This window comes from Camelus ferus, chromosome 13 (assembly GCF_009834535.1).
Source record: "Camelus ferus isolate YT-003-E chromosome 13, BCGSAC_Cfer_1.0, whole genome shotgun sequence".
Lineage (NCBI taxonomy): Eukaryota > Metazoa > Chordata > Mammalia > Artiodactyla > Camelidae > Camelus > Camelus ferus.
The window spans coordinates 45,286,329-45,305,613 of NC_045708.1; the positions used below are offsets into that span (position 1 = coordinate 45,286,329).

The following is a 19,285-nucleotide window of genomic DNA, read 5'->3' on the forward strand; positions in this document are numbered from 1 at the left end:
CTGATATTCAAAATAGGAATGTTCAGTCCCATTAATGTGGTTGCAGAACCACGAGAGTCAGCCCGCTTCACGCTGCATCCTTTGTATGACTGGAACTAGTGTATGTAGTCACTCACGTGCAGTGGAATGTTTTTTAAAATGTGTATTTCCGCAGTAAGGTTACATTTGCCATTTCCTCGTACTAAATGGCAGTTGCCTTTTTCCCCCTCAAACAATTCATTTTTCTTACGTACAAAACACATGTGAGGAACATCAGGGTTGTCAGGTTGGATTCTAGTCATAAGGGACCTGGGAGGGAAAAATCGTGACAGGAAAGAGACCATCTAACCTCTGAAAAATAACTCAAACGGGAGCAGCAGAGTGCGGTGAAAAGGGCACGGTCTGTGGAGTCAGCCGGCTTAGAATTCAGATCCTCGCCGGCCACTTGGGATCTGAATAAGCTTGTGCAAGTCACCTACCCATCCTCCACTGGCCTCTGTTTTCCCACCTGTACAGAACTTTAAGATGCTAACAGGAGGAGGAAGTGACCTATGGAAAGCCGTGGTATGTGGCTAGTATGTTACTAAATGTTAACTATCCCAGATTCCCCCATCCCCATGTCCTTATGTTTTTATGTGTGGTCCTCTTGAAAGAATTCTCACTTCCCTCATTCCTCACTCCCCACCCCCAGTTCTCTTGCTCATCTGCTCTTGTGGGTCCAGAAGGAGTATGTGTTTCTCCTCTCTGGGAGGAGCCTCATGATCTAGAAGAGAGGGGGGCCTCAGGGAAGTGAGCCAGCCTGGGTACCCATCCCATCACTCTTGTGTGGTTGGAAGAACAGGGGAGTGTCCCCAGTGGGGCAGGTGAGGCCCCTCCAATGATGATTAGCCTTGTAGCCCCAGTGAAGGCCTGGCTTTGGCTTGTCTTCGTTCAGGCATGGCTCTTGTTAAAGCGATCAGCACCTTTGCGATTTACCAGTCCATTCAGCAAATAATTTTTGAGAACATGTCATCTGCCAGGCACTGTGCTGGGCCCCAATGAACAAACCAGAGAAGCCAGTCCTGCCCCTGCAACGTAGTAGAACAGAAGAACAGGCAAATAATTATTACCAGGATGAGATTCATGAGAGGGGAACTGAAGAAAGGGACAATACAGCACAGATATGTAAAGTATTTGTGGGGATTTGAATTTATTTGTTCAGTTTGTGTGGGTCTCTCCTGTTGGCATGCAATGTGAATTTAGAAAGCTTCGGTATCCCTGAGGGATATCTCTGTATCTCCCTGAATCCCCAAATTCTTGAATACCATAATAAGAGTTACTGATTTGTGGCATATCCAGTAATGAACAGGAGATATGATAATAAGCACTCTTTCAAGTAAAATATTCTTATGAGTGAAAGAACCCAACCAGACTGCTTCACCACCCCTCCAGTTTCCCCAAAAGAAAATACTGGATTGTTTCATGTAACGGAAAAGTTAAAGGGTTTATGGCTTCAGGTAGTGCTAGATCCAGATGTTCAGGTGATACCTTCAGAAATCTGTGTCTTTCTCTTTTCTGGCTCTGCTGTCCTTTGTGTGAACTTCATTCGTAGGTTAAATCTCCTCACTAATGATGTGAGCAGCTCCAGGCTTATTTCCCACCAATTTAACAATCCTAAGGGAAGGAGAACAGGTTTCTCACAGGAGATCTAGGAAGGGTCCCACTTCTGGATGCTGATGGCTCTGATTGGCCTGGTTTGGGTCATTTGCTCGCTTTTAAAATACGCTTTATGTCTAAAAGATCATGGAGTTTCTTGTGGGTGTGGCCTGGGTTACATGCCCACCCCCAGAGCTGGGGGGAGGGTTAAGTCTACACTAAGACTGGGGTGGAGGGAAGGCTACTTATCCAAGGAAACATTAGAGTGCTGTTCCCAGAAGGACTGATGGGCAGGCAAAACTAAAAGCTGTCCAGTACGGGAGAAAGGAGTGCGGGGCACGGGCTCAGCTCTGCCACCAGCCAAGCGACTTAGTCCTGCAGGTCAGGCTTGCAGAGCACAGGTCAAATACAGTTCTTAGGAAAGTGACTCTTAGTCCATGGACTGTGGGCTTCCAGGTCCATGAAAACAGTTGAGAACAGCTCAACTCTTGACTCCCGGTTATCTCGTATTGCCACGGTGCATTGTATGATCCTGATTATTTTCACGTCTTAATTTAATCTAAAAACACAACTCTAAGGATAGTAAACAGCCCAGGGTCGAGCATACTGTCTGGCACACTGTAGACTCTGTGACGGCTTAAGCAGTTTGTGCATGAATGTGGTTTATTCAGAGAAGAGGTCCTGTCAGGACCCAGAGGCTGGGGCTCCATCTCACAGAGTTTCAACTAGCATGTTCACTCAAGGTTTTTAAAACCCTAAATATCCCAGCCTTCCCATTCCCAGAGTCAGGCTACCTGACTGAGTCCAGATATACCCCAGAACTTAATATCCCAGAAACATTCAAAAAATAATTTCTTTTAAAAGCTGCACACTCCCTTGTTTCAGATATTTTAGATCTCAGTGTTATTACCTCTGGGTCAGTTGCACTGAGTTATTTGTGAATGTAATCCCAGAGACTAAATTTCACTGGAATTTAAGCTGGATGAGCCTCAGCGGCTGTTGAGTTCGAACTGCTCATCTTGCCCTTGAGAGAACTACAGGGGAGAGAAAGTTGCCTGCATGTAAAGCCAGGCAGTGACAGAGGCAAAACCCAAGTCTCTTTATAGAATTAGAAACTTTTCCTAAAAAGTACCCCATATCTTCTAAAAAACTTTTTAAGCAAAAACACTGGCTCTCTGCTAAGCAACTCCCATCACTAAGATGGCGGGCTGTGCAAGTCCATTCCATCCGGGTTTGGGAGACCGTGAAGAGGCCATGCTCAGAATCCTGTTAGGTCAGAAACATGCCTGGGTAGCAGCGGGGTACATGGTAAAGGGGGAGGGCAAGATGGGCACTCAGGGATTGTAGGTCTAAGGAAAAAATGGAGTCTGGAGAGAGACTATGCCAGAATTGTAAGTCTCCAGGTTAAATCTCAGATTTAAGCAGAGGTGGGGATTCAAAGTATCTTCCATCACAAAAGGGCCTTTACAGTCACTGTTTCTATGGGACCTATGGCGGCTATCTCAGGATCGCTTCTATTGTTGCTTTGGTTTTGCATTTTACTGTTTATGAAACTTTTTTCAAGACCCTCATGTCATGTGCAGTCTAACAGCTCATACTCTTTTATCAGGATTTATGTCCTCATTTGCCTGAGACGGGTGGGCAACAGCTTCCTTTCCCCCGTGTATTCTGCAATTTGGACAGATCCCCAGCACATGGGAGCAAATTCCAGTGTATTCATTTCTCATCCCCATTCCCATCCTTACCTATCATAGTATTACAAATAAAAGAAGCTATTTATTGATGATTGCTTAACCCCGTGGGCAGGATCTGCTCCACGTGCCTTAGATACATTGGCTTATTTAATCCTCAGAACAAATCTGTGAGGTATTGGCCCCATTATACAGATGGTAAACTGCAAGAAGCTTGGGAACTTGAAACACAGCTGGTAAATGATGGAGCTAGAATTTAAATCCATGTCTATCTGACTCCAGAGCTCCATGGTCCTTATACTTCTCTACTTTTCTGACTGTATGTTTAACTTGACATGATATACACACAGATGTAGGAAACCAGCACATCCCCGAGGCATGTTAAGTAATGGTGAAGAGGGACAGTCAAAAGAGTGACAGTGCATGGCTAGTCAGTGGAGATACGGAAGGCAAGCAGATTGCTTTGGAGACCTTCAGAAAGGGAAGGCTTCAGCAGAAGGCCAGCTGGTAGGGAGGAAGTGGAAGGAACAGTGATTGGCTGGTGCTGGTTCACAAGCAGAGCTTTGCAAGTGTTTGGAGACTGAACAGGACTTATGTGGGTCTGCACCAGGACCCAGCAAAGTATGGCCCACCAGCCAGATTTAGCCGTCTGCCTGTTTTTTTAAATAAAATTTTACTGGAACAGGGCCACATTCATTTGTTTGTGTAGTATCGATGGCTACTTCTGTAGTAGCAGAGTCCAGCAGTTGCAGCAAAAACCAGGAGGCCAGCAAAGCCTAAACTATAGCCTCTCTGGCTTTTACAGAAAATGTTTGTAAATCCATGAACTAGGTTATAAACCAGGGCCTTTGTGTAAGAAAGGTTTTTAAGTAGCCAAAAATAATCTAAATTAAAATTTTAAAAGATCCTCACCTGCCCCCCACCCCCACCCAGCTCTCAATTTTTTTTTTTTTTTTTTGTCTGTTTTTCCAAAAGATATTTGGAAGATCCCTTAATTCAAGTGGAATAGAACACATCAGCTATCTTGGAAATCTACTGTGGTGTAAAGTCACTTACATGGGTGGCATGAACATAAAAATACTGGTGTTTCGCAAGTCATCGTGCAATGCCATGTATTTCTCTCGTTTGACATACTCAGGTTCTTTTGCAGGCATCTCACCGATGTTAAAGTTGTGTACTCCATGTTTTGAAAATCTTGGTTTGCCTTGAGTCAAAGGTTTGTTATTTGGAAAAGGCGCCACATCCTAAAGGCTTGAAAACCATTGCCAAGTCCTTGTCCCTTGTGTCTCTATTAAAATAAATCCCATAACTCCAAACTTCTAGGCTTTCATAAATGGCAGGTCTGACTCATGTGTGATTTATAAATTATAACTGTGGACCATTAAGATAGATTTCTCAGCTTTAGGGAGGCTATCATGGTGTTATATGTGGTTTTGAATTTCTGAAGGAGCAAACTACATAATAGTTGACAACCCAAACAATTCAGGTTCCATTTGCCCTTCTGGAAGGCTTTTTTTTAAGTGCAGTTTTTTTTTTTGTTGTTTTTTTGTTTTTTTTTTGCTTCCACTTCCTCCTCCTTTTAGAGCTCTGCCTTATTAAAAATCTTTACTTCTAAATATGAGTAGTCAGGAGTTCTTAATGCCACCTTGTATGGAATTGGTTATTTTTGTCTAAAGAATATCTTACCCCTGAAGACAGATGAGTAGCTTTTTCTTCTAGCGGTGCTAACGGAGAGAAACAGTTTGGAATCTCACCTGTTGCCGCTGACTTAGTGTCGATTAATGGTTAAGACTGGAGTTTTGCAAATGCCAGGGCTTGGGAGTGATGCTTCACTCTGTGAGGGAAGAAGGCTGTTTGCAACACTGTCTTAAGAACACTCTGCACCTGAAGGAGGATTAGATTTTATCGGTTGCACTGTTCTCTTGATGGCTTATCTTGGGAGCCTCCCATAGAAGACAGAGTAGGATCTAAGGGCCCAGTGCCCAAAAGCAAAAGCTAACATGAAAAAGGGCCTAGTCCCTGTGCAGTCTGGGAGAGTCTGCAGAAGAAATAAAGCATGTACAAGAAATAAAGCAATTCAGGCAATGTCGGGGCTAAATAGAAGAGCATATTTCAGCCATAACATTTTGGTTTGAGAAAAAAATGCAGAAGGGTTATTAGAATTCTTGGAGGTTGAGTTTGGGCAAAACTGCTGGGAAGGGTAGAGAGAGATGGCTTTCTTAGATCTCTTCTTCTTCCTAAAACTTAGAATGAAATGCAAGATTCCAGAGCTATCAGGCCATCTCCCCAGTGTCATCCTCTTTGAGCTAGAATATGTGTGTACACAGCCCCCTCCCTGTAGTGGCCTCTCAGACCCAAGAATCGGTTGTGGACCATGTAAGGCTCTCAGCATACACAATGATACAGCAATGACCTTGACCTTCTCCTTCCCCAGGAGGGAAGGAGGAGGAAGGATTTTTTAAGTTAAAAAATACATATTCAAGCATGTTGAACTTTTTACTTTTTCTCTTTCAAGCTAAAACCGAGTGAGTCTTTTAAATAATTGGGGGGGAGGGGGGGTGTCACAAACAAGTAAACCAACCTGCCTGACCTGCTTTCTTGTTTTTAAGTATCCAGTAATATGATCATTTTGCAATAAATAACTGGGCCTACACCCTTTGGGAAATTCTGGGTCTCTGCTTCTTTCACTGTGGCTACTCTGTTTAGAATGTGTAGGCAGTGCCATTCCAGCCGAAGAACCCTGATCAAATTTCCTTCCTTCCCATCTTACTTGTATTCTTTGTGAAAAGCCCAAGCAGTTGTTTGGAACAAGTCTGGCCTCTGGTTAAAGTTTAAACTAGCAGTGAGATACATCCAGGAGAGTGGAGTGTCTCTGACACTTTCTGCTGCTCCTGGCCTAGGGGAGGACTACAAGTATTAGAGCCCAGAAGCAGCCAATTTTGTAGTGCCTCTGAATACACAAAATTGTATTAACATCAACATGGATACAGATGGATGCTCTGCAATAAACTGTAACCACTTGAGAAAAGCCTTTATTGACTCTCAAGTAAATAATGCACATTTTAAAGGATCTAAATATGCATTTACATAATGTGCTATAATTTTTTATTGTGTCAACTACTCACACACACACACATCCATAAGAGATGTTTTTCTCCGTCAAAAATTTGGACTCATACCATTCTCTGTGCATTACATTAGCACCATGCCAGCTTCACAATGATAGTTTCGCTTCTGTAGGGCCTGATTGGACCATCTCAAAATACATTAAATGAATTTCACTGATTGAATAGCTGATTGATTGATTTAATGCCAGTGACCTTTTCTAAAATAATTGGAGGCTACCTGGACAAAAACTTAGGCCCACTAAACATCCAATCCAAGATAAAGGAAAGAAAACAAGAAAGAGAGAAGAAGGAAGACCATATTCAAACACTGATGAGATCTTAAGTCTGAGCTTCAGAACAACAGAAGAAGCGGATGCTGTCTCATTGTCCAGGACAAGGGTACTGCTAGCAGGTTACCCAGAGAAATTGCATGTATTTCATACTATGTAACAGAGCTGTGTGATGTCTGCAACACAACTGTTTTCTGTTCGAAGAAATTAAAGCCCAGGGACTTGAAGGATTTATACCCAGTTCGACAGTGGACTAATGGCTGAACCAGACAGTCCAAGGCCTGAGAAAGTGAGGGTTGTGAAGGATGACCCTTTGAAATGCAGACTCAGCAGTTGTCTCATTTGAATCTACAGGCTCAATGACTTCCTGGTATTAATTAAGAAGTAATTGATTCTCATAAATCAGTCATTGTAAAATTAACTGCATATAGTGCCATGTGTTCTGAGGTTTACATTAAAATACACTCTATGACACACGGAAAAGGTGAATATATTGTTTTCAGTTAAATGTAATGAAGAAACTAAGGTCTAAATTTAAGCTGTTGGTGGGGAGGGTATAGCTCTGTGGTAGAGTGCACGCCTAGCATGCATGAGGTCCTGGGTTCCATCCCCAGTACTACCATCAAAGAAATAAATAAATAAACCTAATTAGCCTCCCCCCCCCCAAAGGAGAAAAATGTAAGCTGTTAATGATTTTCTTTTACGTATTTAACAACAACAAAAAGAGGGCAAGGCTGTTTATTAACAATTAAAGGAGGGGTTTCATGATCCTGTTGAATTACTTCCTCTATTAGGTTTCTTTAATTTTTATCTGCCCAATCTTTGCTCAAGTGAATTTTTTCCCTTGGGCAGAATTCTCAATTTCATAATCTAACAAACCGTTCATCACTTTCCACTGAACGCTTGAGACATCGCCACTTTATCCCGAAGGCCTGCTTCCTGGGGCCCTTGACAGTGGAGTGGCCACCTTGGTGTTTGACCTGCTGCAAGAGTGTGTCATGTTATGCTGAGTGCACTCCCCGCCTCATCCGGGAAATGCCACATTCCATCTCTGACTGAAAACTGTTTGGTCAAGTGCAGGGCACCTGGTCAGAGTTTCTTGCTACCAGCAAAGACAACTGTACCTTATTAGATAAAAAAATTTCTTTGGTTCTTTAACGCCAACAGCACAATTTGTAGAGTAAGAGATGACCAGAGCCATTTAACTTTTTAGCTGTGGATTTGAACTCAGGCAATAATGGATTCCAAGATTTATCATTCATCGTATGAAGTCCTAAGTTTTACCAGTTTTCCTAGATGCTGCCTGGCGTTTTGCCAGGTTAAAAAAAAATTTAGATTTATATTTATTGGTATGGTTACTTTATTAATTTCTGTACCATTCATATAGTCAGTCATTCATTGTACCGTCAACAAATGCATATCGAGTGCCAGACGCTGTTCTGGGATATGACAGCGAATCATTAACTGGATAGGAAAGTTATTTACAAAATGGAGAAGAGAGAAAAACAAGTATGAGGGGTGGAAGGTGGCAAGAATTCTGGTTTGAAGAGGTGATGTTCAGGATGCCCTCCATTATATGACTGAAGACAAAACTTTGTGTTGTCTCAGTGTTGTGTCCCCAGCCCACAGTAGGAGCCTAGGAAGATTTGGGGATAGATGAAAGGTTACATGAATGAAAGGTCCCATCAGGTCACCTGCAAGGTATGAACTGGATGGTTGCTTCCCCTCCAACCCCCCATTTCTACTCTTTAAAAATTGCAGATGCCCTTCTGAACCTCAGAGTCCTCGCCGTTCCAATTAGTAGTCAGAAAATGCCCCAGACCTAAAGTTATCCTGCTAGGGGACCAAGAACCCATGCCCAGGGGTCCCTAGGGATGCATCGGTTTCAGCAGTCCTCAGCCATGCTGAGGGGACAGTGGTAGGAAGTGAGGCCAGTCTTGTCAGTTGCCCTTCAGTTTTCTGTGTCACTCTCCGTATTAGGAAAGTCTTATTCTCCAAATATTTGGATATTCCTTTGTTTTCTCTTTGCAGCGTCTCCTTGAGGTTAAAGATTTAAACTACAAAAAGCAAGGAAAGAGAAATACTCTCACCTGCTTTGATTTGGGAGCTGTTTCCGGCCCTCACTGAGAAGTGAGAGCTGCTGTCTTGACGTTACTTGCTTGGAGTGCCTTCCCTTCCCACGTGCCCCTCCTGCCCTCCAGCAGGCTTCACCAGCCACCCTTCCAGTGTCAGGGCAGAAGTTCTCTCAGGAAAAACTATTCAGCGCCTCTCATACGTTTTTTAATCTAATGCTGTCTTCTTCCTGTATCACTGAAATTTAGCAAGGTTCAAGTACAGGGCAGTGAGAGTTATCTGAGTCCATCATCAGTTTGTACACGCAGAGGGCCAGCAGTTTAGCAGGGGTCACTGCCTGCCTCCTCAGCCTGTGGGTTCCCCTACTCTAATTAACACCTATGCATTCCTGAGTTTGCCTTTGAAATGGCAAAAAAGAAAAAAAGACAACATAAACCTTCTGTATAAAGTGAGGCACCCACATTGCATTGGGTTCATTAAGTGATCATTTACTACAGACTTCAAAAAAAACTTCATCCTGAATTAGTCCCTAGAAATTTCCTTGAGAGGGGTATAAGAGCTTTAACAATGAATTATTGTCTACGGATAGCTCAGCATGAAAGCGGGTCCATATGTGCAAACTGGAATTTGTCATATGTAATGTCAGTTAAATCAGGTCTAATCTACCAAATACATTTTTTATTGCTTGCTTCATTAAAAAGGCTCTTAAGGTAATGAATAATCTTCAGCTTCACCAAGGATTATTAATGCCTATATAACTCATGTCCACTGAAAATAGAAAGACAGCTTGAAACTCTACCCGAATTTAACCTCCATGTTTGTCTTAGAGCTTCAAGGAAGAAAATCTATCAGACCCACCCAGTGTTCAGTCCTGCCATGTCAGCGGTTACTATGAATTGGGTCAGAAGAAGATATTTAAAAAAGAAGTTGAATCCGGCGTAAAAGCTGTGGCAAAGCAGGTCTTTCTCTTTTTGACTCTGAGGTTTTCTTTTCCTCCAGCAAGTCCACACGCGACACCATCGACTCTTCATTTTCCGACATCACCCATCATCCAGCAGCCTGGGCCTTACTTCTCCCACCCGGCCATCCGCTATCACCCTCAGGAGACGCTCAAAGAGTTTGTCCAACTTGTCTGCCCTGATGCTGGTCAGCAGGCTGGACAGGTGGGGTTCCTCAATGTAAGGAAACTTCTTTTTTTTTTTTTTTTCCAATTTCTTTAGAAATTTTAACTGAATGTAAAAATAGCAAGAGGAGACCTTATGACCATGTGATGCTGTGCTCTGATGTTGTGCTGACTGACTGCAGGCAAATGTCATATTTATTCTAGATTGTGGGAAAGTTAACTTACTCTAAGAGTGACTGGCCAGGGTTTAAAAACAGTGTTTGTGTTAACTTCGCAACTGTCAAGATTATAGATACAAATCATCTCAAGGGTGAACTACATAACCTTCTGAGGTCTGTGGGCTGATAATTCCACCTCATGCGTACAGACCCCAGGGCTCATACAGTTAACAAAATAGAAAGACCAAATAATTTTAATGGTTTGGGGTGGTAGGCAGAGGTAGGGGAGGAAGGGGCACAGATGTTTCAGATCAACCAAGTTGAGATTTTTTTTAAATAGCCTTCTAACACTTTAGATCAAGTTGACCAGTACTTGAACTCAAGATGCTCAAAGTACAGTTTATTATAGTTTGTTATTTCTGCAAGTAGTTATCTTTCCCACTTATCTTTGTAGAAAGCTAAACAGTATTCAATAGCTTTAAGTGAATGTTTTCATTTTTCCCTCAAACCAACCAAGTCACAATATGCAATAATATTCCTAACGTAAAAGTAGTTTTTTAAAAATCACAAATTTTATATCAAATATAGCACCAAATGTTTACAATGGATAGCTGGATCCCAAGGTCAATAATAATAACAATAAATTGTGAATAATGAGCAGCGTAAAGCCAAGTGAGATTTTCTCCTAATAACTGCACGTGAAGCCACAGATTAGCGCTAATGATTGTTGCCTAATTTAGAATATTGTATCACATTGCCCATCACTGATTTTCTTCCCTTGAAGGAACTACCTGATTCTGCATATCTGAGACAGAACAGGCAGCTTTGACTAATGTCTGGTGATGTGTTAGCAGATACATTTCTGTCTAGACAACAAATCAATATGGTGCCTTTTTTCTTTTTGCTTCTGTATTCATTTGTGTGGCTTATTCTAAAGCGTTCACTTATGGACTTCTAGCCCACTCAGAAATAACACACAGGCAAGTTTGTTGGCAAGGATATGCAGCATTCCGACTGTCAGATGAGACTGTCTTTAAGGAACAATACTAAATATATAAGTGACTATTGCTGAGGCAGTGAGAGAAACTTCCTTTGCAAATTATTAAGCTTAAGCTTAAAAGCCTGGAACAACAGCATCTCCTTTAACTAAATTTTGATTCAGGGCTGTAGCCTAAATTTGAGCTGTTATTGTTGGTTGAATGGTGTCACTGAAGTCTGGAGGCAGGAAGGCCACTGGGGAAACCAAGAAAAAACTGAAATGATCACCAGCATCAAGCAACTGACGTTTAAATTTCTACCTTTATTTTTTTAATAGTCCTGACATCATCCTGTGTAACTGTCAAATGCCCAGTTTTGCATTTTGATCAAAACTTTATAGGGTTTAAGGCAGGGCTCTTCATGGGACTGTTTCAAAACACTCAAAAAGAAATGGATTTTATTGCTTTCTTCAGAGGGAAACTTTCCTTTTGTTCAAGAGCTGTTACTTGGTTGTTCGAACATCAGGCAGCCAAATAAATATGACTCTTACGGCATATGCTTATATAATTTAAATCAGAATTAGAAGTGATATTTTTCCTCAGCAGAATTTTGACAGCTGAATTCTGAAGTTTCTGTGCCTGATGTTATACAATATGTGAAAGAAATTTTTTATGTTCACTTAACATATTTATTAAATGTTATATAATATCAACTTTGAAGAGTGAAAATAAAATATTTTTTATCTCAAATGCATATTTGGGGAAACTTCAGTAAACCCATATAAATAGATATGATGGAGTAATTCTACAGTCTATGAAACACTCAGATATTAATTAGTATTTAATAATCAGGAAAATGATGACAAAGGTAACAGCTAATACAGAATCGAAACATTCCAAGCTAAAGTTGGCAGGTCATTTTACAGAACTAGATGCAAAGAAGGCCAAAGCAATTCAAGAGATGCGTTCAGGATGCATTGAGCATGTGTGCCCGACACTGTACTTTCGTGGAATGCCTTAAGAACAACCCACCATTCTTCATCCATGTGCTCTTACAGAAGAATTAAGTGGCTAGAATACTTAGTGATTTACATGAAAGGTGCCTAACAAGTCTTGTTTTCAGAAGCAGCTAATGGTTCCTATCTGTTACTTCTCTCTCCCGTCTGTTTTGTTTTGTTCCCACCCTCGCAGCCCAATGGGAGTAGCCAAGGCAAAGTGCACAACCCATTCCTTCCCACCCCAATGTTGCCACCGCCGCCGCCACCACCGATGGCCAGGCCTGTGCCTCTGCCGGTGCCAGACACAAAGCCTCCGACCACGTCAACAGAAGGAGGCGCAGCCTCCCCCACCTCACCAAGTAAGTATGGCCGAGACGAGGCGCCGGTCACCTGTAAAGCTCTGTGCACTTCAGTCCAAACCTAAGCTTGGCCCCTCACTGCATAGGCTTTAGTGGCAGGCATGATCCCCAGTGCTGGCTGCAGCATGAGTTTGTAGAACCAAGACCAGATCACAGCAAATAGCCCTCTAGGGTACTACCGACTCCACCAGGTGTGGAAATGACTGGCTGTTTGGGCGGATGAAATGGTGTGACCACACGCCCAGGACTGAAATCAAGATTTGAGTTAGTACATTTTGCCTATTCTTTGAGTGGCTTTGAATGCTAGCCTTGTGATCATCAAACAGCAGCTACTAGTGTGAATTCTTATTAGCAAAAAGGTCCCCATACTTTTGTGGAGCCCTGCCTTCCTGTAACTTTCAGTCCAAGAGAAATGCATTTGTTGAACTACACAGGTTATCCACCTCATCCATCAAATAGGAAAAAAAAGTTTAGATCAAAGTAACAGTTCAAAGGTGTGTACGTTGAACATTTGCCAAGCGTAAGAGCCTGGCAGAAGGTCAGTGCTGGTAGCCGTGGCAGTTGCATGGCTCAGCTTGGCAGAGGGAAGAGACGGAAGGTGGAATTGGAAAGGAAGAGAAAAGAACTCTTGGCTCTTCTCTGAATAGTCTGGGGACATGTGATCAGACAGTACAGGATTTCAAAACCTCTTTGGATGATGGGAATCATTACTTAATGAATTAGAGGGAGAAGAATTCTCCTGATATTTCCTGGTATTTTAAAAGATGACAAGGGAATAGAAACAGCTTGAAGACATAAATCTGGCTTTTATTAGTACCTGAAACAATGACAAAGAGAATGACGGCTGGAGGCAGAGTTCCCAGGTGACGGATGGACTAGCTAACCTCGACAGGGGTGTGATGATCACCTTCTCTAAAGCTTTACGGAGGGATCGAAGCACGGGAAAGGATGGGAACTGGGACAGTGACTCTAAGGAGAGGAGGCCTTCAAGACGGTGAGGCTGGACACAAGGACTCTGCTGAGGACGAGATGAACATACAGCAGGAGCAAACTGTTAAGATCGACAACTTGCGCAGCAATTATAGAAGCTGAATGGAGGGGAGCACAGGAAGAGAGATTTCATAGACAGAAGCTTTGGGTTTGGACAACCCCATTTGGTTGAGTGTAGTGAAGGAGGATTCAGACCTCTCGGTACTGGGATCGTACGTAGTGGCATTGGGTACGGGAGGGAAAGGGCCAAAGAGAAAAATCAGCCTTTGTTGCTACTGTGTTCATTAGATTTAATTTTAGGGACACTGAATCCCAAATGTCTGGAGTCCCTCACGGGTGTGGACGAACTTTGGGTCATCTAGTGTGTATTCATTTTGATAGTACATGCAGAAGCGAGTGGTGCTGTATGTGGATTCTGGTTTTATAGCAAAAAGATTGAGAGCCCAGGAGCAATTTTGGGGAGGCTTACTTCTCTTGGTAAGAGGTGGTTCAACACCTTTCAACAGAGGAGAAAACCCTGAGTGTCTAGTGTCATAGGAAGCAAACTAGACTGGCTCTGAGGATCTGGGGAGCTCAGCTTAGAAAAGAAGCTTCTGAGAAACACATGCTTATAGGCATGTCCTGCTTATTGTGTATTCATGTAACATCTTCCAACGAGTCAGAGACGTAACCATCCCCAAACTATTTAAATCCAGTCACTGGGGATATTGGCTGACACGTTGGCAGTTCACATGCTTATTGTGCCCCGTGCCTGCCTCTGGGTACCACTTTTCTGTTCATCGTCTCTCTGTATGTACGGGATATGGGCACAGCCCTTAAAAAGCCTTGTTTAATGTTCTTCCTGTTCTATGTAAACATATCCTCACCTCCGCTGTCAATGTTACCACGTGCAGCTGTTGAAGTCTGAAGGTTAGGGGCTCAAATCCCCACCTTTCAGATCACTAGCTGTGTTTCTCTTCCAGTCCCAGTTTCCTCATCTGTAGAATGTGGGCGATAATACAGAGCTGGGAGGATTATGTGAAATCAGCCATGATAAGCACCACCACCAAATAAACCGGAGGGTTTTATTACCTGCCAAAACCCTTACCTAGTAGAAGCCTCAGGCTTGGCTAGTGGTATGTCTGTAGGACACGTGGAAGCTACTCAACCCCTCTATCAGGCTGATGCCTTTGGGTCCATACCCTGGACTCCACTCCATGAATGGAATCTAATGCCTTGTGTAAGAACACACCTTTCCTCCTCTTGTGCCCAGCCTCGAGCATTCTTTCAGCATCATGGGAAGAAGTGTGGAGGAGGTCTTGACAGATTCCATTCATGTGGTTGCATGTTCACACAGTGTTCAGCACAGTGTTTACAGAGTTTTAGAAAAAAAAGTTTCAGGAGCGGGGGCCCAATGTTTGATATAGGCAATTTGATACTTTCTGAATCCTAGGATTCTAGGAATATAGACAAAACAAATGTTCTACTGATGGCATAGAAAGATTTTTATGATCATAAATTTTAGCCCTTGTTTCTGGTCTTTTCTGGGATCTGCTGAATTCACAGTATTATGTTGTTTCACCACAGTATAGTGCCTGACCATCTTCTACTTTATTATTAAGACAGTGATCATCTGGGAAACCTGTAATTTATAGCATAGGAGAAGCCTTTCAAATTAAAAACCTCAAAGCCCACTGGTGCACATTGGGAAGAGATTTAAGGACCGCCCCCCTCCCAAATAATCATTTCCCAAGCCCTGATTTCTGAACCATTTGATAAATACAAGAAAAAAAATCAGGTGGAAGACCAGGCTAAATTCTATTAGAGAATTTATTTTTTAACTACAGGCAAAAGTGCTTCCTAATGCTAAAACACAGACACACCAACCCAGTCCCTGGCGGTGCAGGACCACCGACCACCGCAGGCCTTCCTGTGTGGGGCAGAGGGGTCTTGCCTTCCTATGTAGAGTTGATGGAAGTCCAGATGGCTGTGTGCTCCCTGCCAGCACCTGTGTCCTTCAGAGAAAGAGGCGAGGAAGGGGTGGGACAAGTCACGTGCATTTTCCACATCCAATCTCTACAGTAAGTGAGGGAGTGGAGAGAGGCCAAGAGTGTATGGGAGGGAAAAGATATCAAGAGTGAAGTAGCTCCCCCCTTCCTAACATTCATCCTTGATGACTACCTTCTTCCATTCATTTATTCATCCTTCTTCCATCGAGCATCTGTCATGTGCCAAGAACTGTGTTAGCTGCTGCTTGGGTACAAGCGCTGCCCTAAAGAATGTGGGATTTATTGAGAGAGACAGCAGGGAAACGGGTCATTCACATGGACAGCACCGGGACAGAGGCGTGCATAGGGGCCACAGGAGGACACGGGAGGGAGTTTGGTCCACGCGCGGGGCCTCAGGTAAGGTTTTGTTGGAGAGGGTGACTTCTAAGCTACTTAGTAGGAATATCAGCCTGGTGTTTTTGAATCTGAGAGAGAAGGTAGAACCTCCCTTCAGAAACCAGCTCATGGGTGGAAGGAGGGAGTGTCCAAAATTGGATTACTGCTGGCTAAAAATTTAGAGCAGAAGTATTGTTTCCTAAATGATGAGCTTTCTTAGAAATTAAAACCACAGGATGGTTGGGTCCTGTTTATCTTTGTCAGTTTATTAGAGCTCAACTTCAGCAAGAAGGAACATCATAGCAGGGCATTAAGTACAGATGTTCAACATCCCAACAGTATGCCTGAAATTGGGACTTTTTTAAAAAAAACACCAATGGTATAACCGAGGACAGCCTTTTCTTGTGAGGGGTTTAAGATGGCTTGCGATAAAATAAGATTTTAAAAGTAAAAGAAGGAAATCATGCCCAGGGCCTCCTATGTTACCAGCTTTTCTGAGCCTGGACTTCCTTGGCTATTAATGGGATTGGTGCTAACTGCTCTATGCACTCTCATAGGCAGGTTGTCAGGATGAACTGGGGTGACAAATGTGCTGTGCTGTTGAAAGTCCAAGACATCATTTTTAATATGCTCTTATAATGAAATACAAATGGATGCCAGCCTAAAGCAGAGTATGTATTTTTAAACTAATCAGTTGCCTCTGGCACCAATATGCAACTTTGCAGCAAACTGGGCGAAGGTAGATTTGCGGGGGGTGGAATTTGCCTATAAAATAAATGCATTTTAATGGGAAAAATCCTTACCAAAGCCCCAAAAAACAGAGTAATGAGGGTGGAATGAACAGTTCTGCTCTTTCTCAAGGAGAACGTTCATATTGTTGATGCATTTGGAGAAAGACTGATCTACCAGATCTCCTTGGGCTAATACGACAAAGAGAAGGAATAGCCGGTGGGAGTAATTCACAGTGGGTGGATCCCATGCCCACTGATTAACTACCTTTGTGGGTTTGGGTGCCCAGTGAGAGAAGATCACTTCTTTCATTCATTCAGTAAATAGTTATTGACCATCCACTATGTGCCAGGCAATGTTCTAGATGCTAGGGTTCTGCAGGAAGTGAAAGAGAGAAAAATCCCTACTCTTGTGGAGCTTTTATTTTAGAGAGGGAAGAAAGATAATAAATAACAATGTGTGTAATAGCAGCCAGAAGGACGTACACGGGGATTTGTGAGTGCCACGTAGGAAAAGGAGCACCGAGCGGTTGGGATTAGTTGGGGTGGGGCGCAACTTCAGTGGGCGAGCGGAGAGGGCCTGTGTGAGAAGGGGAAATGTGAACCAAGATCTGACGGCAGTGAGAGGGTGAGCCGTGAGGCTGCAGGGGAAGAGCTTTCCAAGCGGCGGGATCGGCCAGTCCCACCTGGCGTGTTGAGGCCCAGAGGCCGGGTGGTGAGAACAGAGTGAGTGGGCGGGTGAAAGCCAGGCGAGGCCAGCTCAGAAGGGGGGTGCGGGCGAGCATGAAGGAGGCTAGGAGCCGGGCCCCAGGGGGGGGCGGCCAGCGCTGGAGGTCCTTCCAGGCCCGTGGCAGGGCTTAGGCGTTTGCTCCGAGTGCGATGGGGGAGCAGAGGAGGGACAGTACCTAGGGTTTAACCGACACCCTCTGAAGGCTTTGTTGAAAATAGATTTTGGGGGTGGGGGCAAGAATTAAAGCAAGGAGACCAGCTAAAAGGTTTTTTTTAAAAAACCAATAAATATATTGTTTTCTTCATGTCAGCCACTCTTCTAGGCAAAAGGGATCCCAAAGTGAACAAAACAGACAATCCCCTTCCCTGGTGGGGCTTACACTCTAGAGGGAGGGGACAAACAATAATCCAAGTATAAGTAAATTAGTAAGTTAGGGACCAGTAAGTGCAATGGAGAAAACGACCACAGAGGTGGCACTGCGTTGCAGTAATCCAGGCAGGAGCTGGGAACGACCTGTACCGATATGGGGGCAGTAGGGGTGGTGAGAAATATTTGAAAGGTAAAGCTGATAGGATTTACTGACACATTCGATGTGGACTGAGGGGGAAAAAAAAACCCTAGAGAAATCAGCAGTGACTCGTAGGTTTTTGACCTGAGCAGCTGGAAGGATGGAGTTGCCATGAACTGAGAGGGGAAATGGCAGGAAGAGCAGTCCTGGGCAAGGGGTGGGGATCAGAAGTTTGGTTTGACCAAGTTATGTTTGGAGACGCCTATTAGGTATCTTACTGGTGAGACGAATTATCGTAACATCCCACCTACTGCTGTTCTTTGCAGTGCACTGAGTTTTTCCACGAGCACCATCTCATTAATTGCGGAGGGGCTCCTTTTCAAATATGTAATAAAATGAACAGATATTCCTAAGAAACCTGAGGACAGCAGCTCAAGAATAGGAGAAATCGCTCATTATGTTTGGGTCTATTTTTGGTATAATTCAAAATGCACTATTTTTCCTAATTGCATTGGAAGATTCAATTTTTATATAATAGGTTGGCACCAAGATCATACTATAAAAATGTATAAATTTTCCAGAAAAGAAATTGAAGGTTGGCATCATAGCCTAGAATTATAATGAAAAGGAAAAAACACTTTTGAATTGTGATGGAAGATAAAACATGCATATTTTCCTTTTTTAAATTAATTAGGAACACAAAAACTCAACTTAAAAATGCATAAAAAACTTATAAACAATTTTCTCCATCCCTTCTTAGCCATGAACTTTTTTTTATTAAACTAGAATTCTGTTAAATTAGAAGCATGTAATAACAAGTTTCTTTTATTATTTATTTTTATATCTCTGATGAATCGTGTGTATATATTATATGAATGAGTATGAACCTGTTAACCAAGAATGTAATGATCATCTATGCCTGGGATTGAAATTTCCTAGCATAATAATGAAGATATGTTCAGTGCTTTTGGGTTAGATAAGCTCTTTTACACATGTATATTATCTCATTCTGTCTTCCTAAGACTCCTGTGAAGTCAGGATTTTATGGACAAGGAAATTGAGATTAGAAAGTGGAGGTTACTTTCCCAAGATGATAATCCCATGGCAGCTTGGTGCTAGCCCCTATTGTAACTAAACTGCAAAGCAATGTGACTTGATTTCTGGTTACCAGAGAGCCACACCTGCCTACTCCTGTCTGCAATTAATACAACAAATTATTGAGCTTTTACTAATGCTTCAGACACTTTAAAAAATGTTTTATATGTATTATCTTGTTTTAATCCTCACATTGATGCTATCACGTAGATACTTCAAAAACGAAATACCCTAATTGAGGAAGACAAGACGTGAAGAGATAGGGAACTTTCTCAAGGTCACTCATGCAGGTGCAGCAGCGTCATGACTCACACCCAGCCACCTTGATTGAACCTGTAGTTCAGACACTTGGCCGCAGCCTCCTATGGGGAGATATGCTTCAGTGCAGTGTCCACATGTTTGCAGTGAAGACCCTCTGGGAGACATATAGAGGAAGATATTAGTTGCTACTTATACTTTAGTGTGGATTGGTTCTGTGGAT

The 19,285-nt window shown here is 42.8% G+C and overlaps 1 protein-coding gene across 4 annotated transcripts in view; it reads left to right on the plus strand.

Annotated features, from left to right (window-relative positions):
* The window catches only part of NFIA (nuclear factor I A), a 340,770-nt gene that overhangs the window by 279,685 nt on the left and 41,800 nt on the right, over nucleotides 1-19,285 (plus strand). For 3 of the 4 annotated variants that reach the window (XM_032494424.1, XM_032494425.1, XM_032494422.1), the window contains 2 exons: nucleotides 9,775-9,953; nucleotides 12,225-12,390. In XM_032494424.1, coding sequence (XP_032350315.1) covers nucleotides 9,775-9,953; nucleotides 12,225-12,390 — 345 coding nt within the window. The remainder of the gene's footprint in view (nucleotides 1-9,774; nucleotides 9,954-12,224; nucleotides 12,391-19,285) is intronic. The other variant, XM_032494423.1, reaches the window with a different exon arrangement.